Source organism: Homarus americanus, unplaced genomic scaffold (assembly GCF_018991925.1).
Source record: "Homarus americanus isolate GMGI-L3 unplaced genomic scaffold, GMGI_Hamer_2.0 scaffold42643, whole genome shotgun sequence".
In the NCBI taxonomy this organism is placed as follows: domain Eukaryota; kingdom Metazoa; phylum Arthropoda; class Malacostraca; order Decapoda; family Nephropidae; genus Homarus; species Homarus americanus.
In genome coordinates, this window is record NW_024747582.1 from 2,444,416 (window position 1) to 2,457,009 (window position 12,594).

General features: G+C 34.0%; 2 protein-coding genes across 8 annotated transcripts in view; one reads left to right on the plus strand and one right to left on the minus strand.

Annotated features, from left to right (window-relative positions):
• Positions 1–12,457, minus strand: part of LOC121879672 (protein germ cell-less-like) — a 25,503-nt gene extending 13,046 nt beyond the window's left edge. Inside the window, exon 1 of the mRNA XM_042386383.1 lies at positions 12,402–12,457. The gene's annotated coding sequence lies outside the window, so the exon portion shown is untranslated. The remainder of the gene's footprint in view (positions 1–12,401) is intronic.
• LOC121879667 (myosin-VIIa-like) overlaps positions 790–12,594 on the plus strand; it is a 50,199-nt gene continuing 38,394 nt past the window's right edge. For 5 of the 7 annotated variants that reach the window (XM_042386364.1, XM_042386366.1, XM_042386367.1 and 2 more), the window contains exon 1: positions 12,402–12,489. Coding sequence is in view for 2 of the 7 variants with exons in the window: in XM_042386369.1 (XP_042242303.1) it covers positions 11,665–11,682 (18 nt within the window). In the remaining 5 variants the exon portion in view is untranslated. Of the gene's footprint in view, positions 930–11,634; positions 11,683–12,401; positions 12,490–12,594 lie in introns of those variants that run through there. The other 2 variants (XM_042386369.1, XM_042386370.1) reach the window with 1 other exon arrangement.

A 12,594-nucleotide genomic window follows, 5' to 3' on the forward strand; every position in this document is an offset into this window, starting at 1 on the left:
CAACAACAACAACAACAACAACAATAATAAATAACAATAATAATAATAATAATAAATAATAATAATAATAATAATAAATAATAACAATAATAATAATAATAATAATAATAATAATAATAATATAACCCCAAGTCACCACACTTATAAGGTTTCTCGGCTCCCAGACATACACTTATAACCCGTGTAAGTGACTGGTGCTTTTACTTAATGATTCTAATACTTATAATGGTTATTTATGTGTATGGATGAATATGATTGATGATGATAATAACGACAATAATAATAATAATATTTGATGATGTATAATTTTGGGAATAATTGGGGTGATTGTATTACCCGCGTCCAGCCTCTCCGGATAACTCCTTCACTTAGCGTTGACATCCCTGGGGTTACCTCCTGTACCTTGGCGATATTTCAGTTTACCTCCTTATCTAAACACTGATGATGGCTCTATAAACACTATAACAATATGTGAATATATAACTCAGCCGTTACTATCGTTATTTACGGTAATTTAATGCGATAAACGTAGAGAATTGTAATGTAAGGGGGATCTTGTTCACAGCTGGTATCACTGTTGACTGTATGATATGGATGGAGTTATTGTTGTAATCTTTCTTATTTTTTCTTATCTTTACATTTTAATTGCATAGAGGGATTTAATACAAACGATAAAGGTGTAAATAGGGTTTATTATTAAAGGTTTAGTTGGTGTAGTTGCCTCAAGATGGCGCGCGTGCAGGTGTGACGTCACGTGGCGATCGGAAGTCACTGACACCGCGAGTGTTGTGAGAGGTAAGTGGTGAGAGGGTAGCCAGAAAACCCTTATGTGTGCCTTATTAACCAATATTCCGCCTCCAGGAGACATGCATTAGCCCTGGGATTAATATACCACCGGCCAGGGCCCTCTAACATCAACAACACGAGAGGTGAGTTCTGATTCCCTTGGGTGGGGCTGAACGGAACGGAATGGGACGGAAAGGCGGGTCGGAGAGGAAAGGAATTGGCCTACTAGGTTGTGTGGGGGGTGGGCTAGCGAACCGCTGTCTGTCGGCTGCACCAACACCTGTCAATGGGCTAGATTAGGGGAGATTATTTTACACGCGTTCACCTGAGGTTCACAAAATCAGGACCTAAAATTATGCGCTTCAGGTAAATTAAGAATCCCCGCAAAACATCTCATATTGGTGGAAATATTAAGTCAATCTGTGTTAGTTTTTATATGCGTATACATAAATACACATATACATATCAACGTCCTTCACACATATACATACACATCCCGGTTCTACCATATATACATGAGGTCTCTGGAAAGCATATATACATATATTCTAACATAGGATTTTTACACATTCATACACGGGGTTTTTTTAATACATACACATATTGGATTCATACACACATATGGTTCTTTCATACATACACAAATATACAGGAATTTTACACAAACAGACACATACAGGGTTCTTACATACACACACAGAGTTTTTACACATACGCACATATGGTTCTTTACACATACACACATGGTTCTTTACACATACACACATATGGTTCTTTACACATACACATGGTTCTTTACACATACACATGGTTCTTTACACATACACATATGGTTCTTCACACATACACACATATGTTTCTCACACACATACACACACTCACAGCATAAGAAATGCACATACAGTATGTGTATATTAAAATTTTGGGTGTGTAGGTTTTGTATTTTGTGTGTATCTAAGTTTGCGTGTGTTTGTATCTAAGTTGTGTGTATTTGTATCTAAGTTTGTGTGTATGTGTATCTAAGTTTTGTGTATTTGTGTGTATGTATCTAAGTTTGTGTGTATTTGTATCAAGTTTGTGTGTATGTGTATCTAAGTTGTGTGTATTTGTATCTAAGTTTGTGTGTATGTGTATCTAAGTTTGTGTGTATGTGTATCTAAGTTTGTGTGTATCTAAGTTTGTGTGTATTTGTATCTAAGTTTGTGTGTATGTGTATCTAAGTTTGTGTGTGTGTATTGTATCTAAGTTTGTGTGTATTTGTCCTAAGTTTGTGTATGTGTATTTGTGTGTATGTGTATCTAAGTTTGTGTGTATGTGTATCTAAGTTTGTGTGTATGTGTATCTAAGTTTGTGTGTATTTGTGTGTATGTGTATCTAAGTTTGTGTGTATGTTATTTAGTTTGTGTGTATGTGTATCTAAGTTTGTGTGTATTTGTGTATTTGTACCTAAGTTTGTGTGTATGTGTATTTAGTTTGTGTGTATGTGTATCTAAGTTTGTGTGTATGTGTATCTATTTGTGTGTATGTGTATCTAAGTTTGTGTGTATTGTATCAAGTTTGTGTGTATTTGTATCTAAGTTTGTGTATATGTGTATTTAAGTTTGTGTTTTTTGTGTGTGTATCTAGTTGTGTATGTGTATCTAAGTTTGTGTGTATTTGTATCTAATTTGTGTGTATGTGTATCTAAGTTTGTGTGTGTGTGTATCTAAGTTTGTGTGTATATGTGTATCTAAGTTTGTGTGTATTTGTATCTAAGTTTGTGTGTATGTGTATTTAGTTTGTGTGTATTTTGTGTATGTGTATCTAAGTTTGTGTGTATTTGTATCTAAGTTTGTGTGTATGTGTATCTAAGTTTGTGTGTATTTGTATCTAAGTTTGTGTGTATGTGTATCTAAGTTTGTGTGTATGTGTATCTAAGTTTGTGTGTATCTAAGTTTGTGTGTGTGTTGTATCTAAGTTTGTGTGTATGTGTATCTAAGTTTGTGTGTATTTGTGTGTATGTGTATCTAAGTTTGTGTGTATTTGTGTGTATGTGTATCTAAGTTTGTGTGTATTGTACCTAAGTTTGTGTGTATGTGTATTTAAGTTTGTGTGTATGTGTATCTAAGTTTGTGTGTATTGTATCTAAGTTTGTGTGTATGTGTATCTAAGTTTGTGTGTATTTGTGTGTATGTGTATCTAAGTTTGTGTTATGTGTATTTAAGTTTGTGTGTATGTGTATCTAAGTTTGTGTATTTGTACCTAAGTTTGTGTGTATGTGTATTTAAGTTTGTGTATGTGTATCTAAGTTTGTGTGTATGTGTATCTAAGTTTGTGTGTATGTGTATCTAAGTTTGTGTGTATGTGTATCTAAGTTTGTGTGTATTTGTATCTAAGTTTGTGTATATGTGTATTTAAGTTTGTGTGTATTTTGTGTGTGTATCTAAGTTTGTGTATGTGTATCTAAGTTTGTGTGTATTTGTATCTAAGTTGTGTATGTGTATCTAAGTTTGTGTGTATGTGTATCTAAGTTTGTGTGTATTTGTATCTAAGTTTGTGTGTATGTGTATTTAAGTTTGTGTGTATTTGTGTGTTTGTGTATCTAAGTTTGTGTATGTGTATCTAAGTTTGTGTGTATGTATATCTAAGTTTGTGTGTATGTGTATCTAAGTTTGTGTGTATTTATGTGTATGTGTATCTAAGTTTGTGTGTATTTATGTGTATGTGTATCTAAGTTTGTGTATGTGTATCTAAGTTTGTGTGTATGTATCTAAGTTTGTGTGTATTTGTGTGTATGTGTATCTAAGTTTGTGGGTATGTGTATCTAAGTTTGTGTGTATTTGTGTGTATGTGTATCTAAGTTTGTGTGTATGTGTATCTAAGTTTGTGTGTATTTATGTATGTGTATCTAAGTTTGTGGGTATGTGTATCTAAGTTTGTGTGTATATCTAAGTTTGTGTGTATGTGTATCTAAGTTTGTGTGTATTTGTGTGTATGTGTATCTAAGTTTGTGGGTATGTGTATCTAAGTTTGTGTGTATTTATGTGTATGTGTATCTAAGTTTGTGGGTATGTATCTAAGTTTGTGGGTATGTGTATCTAAGTTTGTGTGTGTATTTGTGTATATGTATCTAAGTTTGTGGGTATGTGTATCTAAGTTTGTGTGTATTTATGTGTATGTGTATCTAAGTTTGTGGTTTGTATCTAAGTTTGTGTGTATTTATGTGTATGTGTATCTAAGTTTGTGGGTATTGTATCTAAGTTTGTGTATTTATGTGTATGTGTATCTAAGTTTGTGTGTATTTATGTGTATGTGTATCTAAGTTTGTGTATTTTGTGTGTATGTATGGTTGTGTGTGTGTATGTGCTTATGTATGTATATGTATATATATGTGTGTGTGTGTGAGTGTGAAGGGCCGTCTACAGGAAATACCTGACGGGGAGCTGAGAGTCTGCCAAAGGCCGCCCCATCTCCTGAAGAAGTAAGCAAGGAAAGCCAGCCTTATACAGCCTGGGTGGCCCGGGAAATATATTCAAAATCTGATCTATTTAATGGCCATTTTGAGGCCATAAATGGTCTGATCTACCCCTTATTTCATGGCTAGTGGACTGATCTACCCCTTATTTCATGGCTAGTGGTCTGATCTACCTCTTATTTCATGGCTAGTGGAGACCCTATGCCATCTTGTTACTGATGATTGGATAAAAATAATGCCATCAAGGGGTGCACTTCGTAACTAGCAGGACAAACTGGCATGGGTCTCAAACTCCCCCTTGAGGTCTACCTGTGTACGTGCCTGGGGGTGTGTGTGTGTGTGTTTATGTATGTATTTCTGAGTGTGTATGGTTGTGTGTGTATATGTGGTTATGTATGTTTTGTTAATGTATGTATGCCTATGAGTGTGTGTGTGTGTGTGCTTATGTATGTATATCTATGAGTGTGTGTATGTATAGTTGTGTATGTGCTATGTACGTATGTATATGTATGCATGTATATATATATACAGTATGAACGTGTATGTGTGTGTACGAAATAAACTATCATTACATTAAAATCTAAAATACTTTAACACAAATTAATAAATAACTAAAGATAAAAAACATGGCTAAGAATTAAGAAAAATTAATTAAATAAATATATTCTTTTAATTTCAACTAATGAAGGAATTTTTTTAATAATAATACAGTAATAATAACAATGTTAACAATAATAAATAAAAAATATTAATAATAAAAATAACAATTGTAATAATGAAATAATAATAATAATAATAATAATAATAATATCTAGGAGAGTTAAGGAAGATAAATAGAGCGAGAGAGAGAGAGAGAATGGAAGGAAAAGAGACAGAAAGAAAGGCAGAGAGAAAGAATGAATGGAAGATAAATACAGAGATGAGAATAGAAGGAAGAGATGAACATTATAATCACACCAATTACTTCACATAATAATATAATAATCGTTAGTTACATAAAATACTGTAACAACAATCAACAGGCCATTACAGTACACAAATACAGACCTTCCCTTGATTCTGTTACCACCATTTTAGCTTTTACTGGTGGTTAGGTTAGGTTAGTTATCTAATTTAAGTTTCGAATAATAATGATAACGATAACGACAATAATAATAATCACAATAATAACCAATAAAAATAATAATAACACTAAAATTACAATAAGAAAAATAAAAATATAGATATGTACCGGTAGTTTTAAATGGGTTGTGGTAATGGTTTAATATAGATATGTACCGGTAGTTTTAAATGGGTTGTGGTAATGGTTTAATATAGATATGTACCGGTAGTTTTAGTGGGTTGTGGTAATGGTTTAATATAGATATGTACCGGTAGTTTTAAGTGGGTTGTGGTAATGGTTTAATATAGATATGTACCGGTAGTTTTAAATGGGTTGTGGTAATGGTTTAATATAGATATGTACCGGTAGTTTTAAGTGGGTTGTGGTAATGGTTTAATATAGATATGTACCGGTAGTTTTAAGTGGGTTGTGGTAATGGTTTAATATAGATATGTACCGGTAGTTTTAAGTGGGTTGTGGTAATGGTTTAATATAGATATGTACGGTAGTTTTAAGTGGGTTGTGGTAATGGTTTAATATAGATATGTACCGGTAGTTTTAAGTGGGTTGTGGTAATGGTTTAATATAGATATGTACCGGTAGTTTTAAGTGGGTTGTGGTAATGGTTTAATATAGATATGTACCGGTAGTTTTAAGTGGGTTGTGGTAATGGTTTAATATAGATATGTACCGGTAGTTTTAAGTGGGTTGTGGTAATGGTTTAATATAGATATGTACCGGTAGTTTTAAGTGGGTTGTGGTAATGGTTTAATATAGATATGTACCGGTAGTTTTAAGTGGGTTGTGGTAATGGTTTAATATAGATATGTACCGGTAGTTTTAAATGGGTTGTGGTAATGGTTTAATATAGATATGTACCAGTAGTTTAAGTGGGTTGTGGTAATGGTTTAATATATAGATATGTACCAGTAGTTTAAGTGGGTTGTGGTAATGGTTTAATATAGATATGTACCAGTAGTTTTAAGTGGGTTGTGGTAATGGTTTTAATATAGATATGTACCAGTAGTTTTAAGTGAGTTGTGGTAATGGTTTAATATAGATATGTACCAGTAGTTTTAAGTGGGTTGTGGTAATGGTTTAATATAGATATGTACCAGTAGTTTAAGTGGAGTTGTGAAGTAATGGTTTAATATAGATATGTACCGGTAGTTTTAAATGGAGTTGTGGTAATGGTTTAATATAGATATGTACCAGTAGTTTTAAGTGGGTTATTAGTAATGGTTTAATATAGATGTACCGAGTAGTTTTAAGTGGGTTGTGGTAATGGTTTAATATGGAGATATGTACCAGTAGTTTTAAGTGGGTTATTAATTAATGGTTTAATATAGAAGATATGTACCAGTAGTTTTAAGTGGGTTGTGGTAATGGTTTAATATAGATATGTACCAGCGTAGTTTTAAGTGGGTTGTGGTAATGGTTTAATATAGATAATATGCCGGTTGTTTAAATGAGTTGTGGTAATGGTTTAATATAGATATGCCAGTAGTTTTAAATTGGGTTGTGGTAATGGTTTAATATAGATATGTACCGGTAGTTTTAAATTAGATTAATTGGTAATGGTTTAATATAGATATGTACCGGTAGTTTTAAATGGGTTGTGGTAATGGTTTAATATAGATATGTACCGGTAGTTTTAAGTTTTAAGTGGGTTGTGGTAATGGTTTAATATAGATATGTACCGGTAGTTTTAAGTGGGTTGTGGTAATGGTTTAATATAGATATGTACCGGTAGTTTTAAGTGGGTTGTGGTAATGGTTTAATATAGATATGTACCGGTAGTTTTAAGTGGGTTGTGGTAATGGTTTAATATAGATATGTACCGGTAGTTTTAAGTGGGTTGTGGTAATGGTTTAATATAGATATGTACCGGTAGTTTTAAATGGGTTGTGGTAATGGTTTAATATAGATATGTACCGGTAGTTTTAAATGGGTTGTGGTAATGGTTTAATATAGATATGTACCGGTAGTTTTAAGTGGGTTGTGGTAATGGTTTAATATAGATATGTACCGGTAGTTTTAAGTGGGTTGTGGTAATGGTTTAATATAGATATGTACCGGTAGTTTTAAGTGGGTTGTGTGGTTTAATATAGATATGTACCGGTAGTTTTAAGTGGGTTGTGGTAATGGTTTAATATAGATATGTACCGGTAGTTTTAAGTGGGTTGTGGTAATGGTTTAATATAGATATGTACCGGTAGTTTTAAATGGGTTGTGGTAATGGTTTTAATATAGATATGTACCGGTAGTTTAAGTGGGTTGTGGTAATGGTTTAATATAGATATGTACCGGTAGTTTTAAGTGGGTTGTGGTAATGGTTTAATATAGATATGTACCGTAGTTTTAAGTGGGTTGTGGTAATGGTTTAATATAGATAAGTACAGGTAGTTTTAAGTGGGTTGTGGTAATGGTTTAATATAGATATGTACCAGTAGTTTTAAATGGGTTGTGGTAATGGTTTAATATAGATATGTACCGGTAGTTTTAAGTGGGTTGTGGTAATGGTTTAATATAGATATGTACCGGTAGTTTTAAGTGGGTTGTGGTAATGGTTTAATATAGATATGTACCGGTAGTTTTAAGTGGGTTGTGGTAATGGTTTAATATAGATATGTACCAGTAGTTTTAAGTGGGTTGTCATTAAAAACCTGTTCCAATAATTTTAGTTACCTGTTTGTATTCCGTAAAATAGACGTAACTCTTCAAAAGTGGTATTAGTTTTCATTGTTTTTGTTTATTAATTTTTAAATATTGTCGTTGTCATTATTATTTGTTAATGAAGAGTAGGTAATTTTTTTTAGACGTTTATAATGGTAAACGAAAATTTGAACCCGACAGAAAGTTCACGAGGTTCCAGGTGTGTTTTACTTATCGCAATATTTGATAACATTAACTCTTCTCTGATTGTGTGTGTGAACGTGAGGGGTGAATGACGGGAGGGAACGATGGACGAGCGTGACACTTTGGTCTCCCCCACACTGGACGAGACTCCCGCCATTATTAAGGCTACATAACATATGGTTGGCAACATTTCCATGGAAGCCCCGCCGAGCTTTCTACAATAGTGTTGCCTCCACTCACAATCGATTTTTTTTTTTGCTTGAGAGAAACTAATATGTCTGGGAACCGAGCGGCGTTAAATTTCACTTTCTGGTTTTGAAGGAGACATGTAGTTGAAGGCGGGTAAATGATTAATTAATGTTTAGGTATATAAGACAACATGGCACCACAGATATCAGTCAGCTGTGAGTCCATGGCCGTGAATGTGGGCTGCGCTGCCACATCTCCGGCCTTCAACACCAGCTAATTTACACCTGTTATCCCTCCCTGATAACGCTATAATTAACGCATTAATAATACAATCATACACCAATCACCCTTACTGTCACTTAATTAACGGATAAATATGAATAACCAGAGACATTCACACACTCCAGTATCACGCATTAGTCGCCGCCGCTACCACAGAACAAGAACTGTGACGAAATATTATTGCCATTCTTGACATGACTAATAACATAGTACATTATGGACGCTTACATAACTACAGTAGTCATGACAGTGATATAAGACCAGTAAAGGGCGATGTGTCCCGTGTTCTGGCCTTGAACACCCCAGGCTGAGTGTGTGAGTGTGTGCGGCTTCCCCCTCACACACCCACACACACAAATGCATATCCATGACTGCATAGAGGCATTGTTGTGTACATATAAATACGCATGAAAGCATATTAAAAGCGCACTTAAGCTGCTTCTTTACACATAATTCCACCCCAAATTCATTTCCTTCATTATATATATCATAATGTCATACAAATATGGATTGAATCACTGAAAAAAAACCGGGTGTCTCAAACTGTATGTACAGGATCTACACGAGAAGTTATCGGGACTTGAAAGTTATCGGATATTGAAAAACAGATAACGGATCCTGAAGAACAAGTATCGGATCTTCTAGTACAAATATCGAATCGACAAATACACACTAAGAAAATTCAATATCGGATCTTCGAGTATATCGGAAATTCAAGCCGATTTTACTGAATATTTATCTATCTTAGTTTAATTTTCATATAATAAAACAAATTTTCAGATATACAGTAAATTATAACCATTACATTATTATTATAAAGTGATTCTAACATTACAACTAGACCGATATCCGATATTCATGTTTACTGAGCCAGACAAGTTAGCCGTGATTATTGTCTGAACTCGAGCTTTTTTATTTAACTTGACGCAGTAACAAACTCCAGATATGTACATAGTTGACTGAGTTATTGCCCTTTGAGATACTTGTAAACTATTAAAGCAACCCTTGCCTGTATAAATTGACAACTGAAGATGCTCTCGTCTCTTGGTAAAGGAGTTATGTCTCTTTAAAGAATCAATTTGTATTTACTATATTGTACTCGTGATACATTATTCTAAGTATATCTATACAAACTGTGAGCCACGCATACTGACATACATACTTTGGTATTTTTTACAGTGGGGAAAGGGGTAGGAGGAGGGGGGGACGGCACAAGGTACACAATACTTGAGTTAGTGAACACAACGGTAGGTTTTAAATTCTCTTCCCCAGCCGTCAAGTTAACATTGGTGAGTAGCGGTTCTAATACCGTTACTACCACAGGTTAACTAGTGCCAATTTCTCTATCTTGCGGGGGGTTTAAAATGTCTTGTAATACTAGTAAAGCAAGGATTTATTATCTTTGGGGGGGGGTTGGTGAGTGTTTGTATGTCAATGATGTTTTAATAATGAAAGCAAGTTGATGGTTGTGAACTTTGCGCGGGATATAGTGATGTTTCCTCTTGCTGTCGTCAACGCGCGGTGTTGCCAAAAGGTCATTATTTTAACCTCTTTTATTTATTCCACTCTGATTATACACATCTTATTATACGGAATATTATATGAATTTTAGTTTAAATCCACAACTGAAAGGAAAATACAAATATCGATAATAATAACAATAATACAAAGACTTCACCAAAATATGTGGCAACAAATGAATGTCCGCCAAAGCAATGCGGAAATACGATTGATGCCAAACGGTATATTTTTGAACTATTTTTTCTCCGACTTTACAACTCTTAAACATAAACTTGTAAAGCGTTATTTATGTAATATTTATATTTCTTCTCATTTTGACACAATCTTATATATTTTGAAAAGCCGGAAGACGAGAAAATAAGTACATAATGGCAACACAAGTCACCACCATCAAGCATCGTCATGTTGCCGACATTTAATTTTTTTATCGTTTCCTATTTTATTTTAACGATTATCATACACTATCCCTTTCTCTTCCGTATTACACTTTCATTCTAACATGGCGGAAGAACAACGTTAAGCCTCATGGAGGAAATAGACACGTTAATAACAATAATAAGCATAATATATGATAAATTTGGCAACTGCATCTTTACCTGAATCCACTAATTAATTCACCTGCGTTGTAAAGCCAAATCCGTATATATCATTAACGTTTAAATTTAACATCCGACTCTACTACTAAATTATACATCAGGAGGAAACTTTTCAGACGTAATTGATCTATTTCAGCGAGAGAAATCGACACAATAGACCGAAATGGCGGACCTTTGACGTAATGACTCTTTTCCTGCCTTTAATAAGAGTGTCTGTGGAACGAGGTCATTAATTTTTACCTTAATGGGTATAGAAAGAGAGAGAGAGAGAGAGAGAGAGAGAGAGAGAGAGAGAGAGAGAGAGAATGAATTTTAGTTAGCATATAAATTAAATAATACTGCAACAATAACAAATAAACTGTAAATAACAATGAATAAGATGATGATAATAATAATGATAATAATAATAACACCCAAACATTATATAAACGTGTAAGAAAATTATTGTACCAAAGGAGAAAATTTATGACCCCTGGCATATAAATGACCTTCTGGCGGCGGCATCAGGAACTATTTTTGTTTGGTGTTGCTGAGTTTATCTTTTGTTTTTTGTTTTTCCGTGTTTATCAACCATATTAAATCTAGCTTTTGTTTACCTGTATTGTATATCCATTTAGCTTGTTATAATTAATGTGCATAAACGAAATTGTATTCTGAATTAACGTAGCTATATTAACAATTTATGAAGCTATACTAAAATAATATGAAGCGCTAACAATAATTAAGAAGCTAAACTAAAAATTTATAAAGCTATACAAGAAATTAATGAAACAACAGAGATCACAATTAACGAATAATTTACAATATGAATAAAAATTTACAGTTTACATTTTTTTTTCTCCCAGGCGGACCAGTGACGCCCTCAACCCGCCACCATGGTTATAGTCACCAGGGTAAGTTGTTCCTTTGTGACGTCACAATCTATCACGTGGATGGTGTTTATGTATGACGTCACAATCTAATACGTGGATGGTGTTTATGTATGACGTCACAATCTAGTACGTGGATGGTGTTTATGTATGACGTCACAATCTATCACGGATGCAATCAATGTTTGTTTGTTGTTTATAAGTGTTTAAGGTTTCGTTTGTGGATTAATTGAAAGGAAATGAAATGATATTATAGATTATTTCCTTGGGTGTGATTCCTCAGATGATTATGATACTTCGTTAATATTTCCCACCAATATTATCTCCATCTTCCGTTATAAATTCAATATATTTACTGCATTACAACAACGAATTCTTTATTTAATATTTAGAAATTAGATAGAAGGAGAAAATAACGTATAAATTAGTAAGAATCCGCGTAAACTGGACTTTTAATTTATCGATACGCTTGGCACCTCAATAAATACCATCTATTGAACTGATTATGATAATGTTAGTTTAATGTTCTTTTGTTATGAAGGCTTTGTTGGGAGTGTTTTTATATCACTGCATTAAAGAAAAAGAGAGAGAGAGAGAGAGACGACAGGACAGAGATATAATCGAGCGAGAGAGAAAAGAGAGAGGGGAGGGGAGGGTATATCATTAGCAGGGTTTAGAAAGATAAGATATATTATGTATCTTATCGTTATCAGCTGGGCGAACAAGGCATTCCCAGTACTGACGGTAACAGCAGTGCAGTGTGTGACGAGCTACTTTGTCCCCTCTCCGTCCGTCTGCCGTCTTTCTCCCGTCACCTACTGGATAGAAAAGGTGGTGGATAGTGATGGATAGTGCTGGTAGACGGGTTGTGGTGGATGGTGGTGGTGGTGGTAGATGGTGGTAGACGGGTAGTGGTGGTGGTAGACGGGTGAAAAG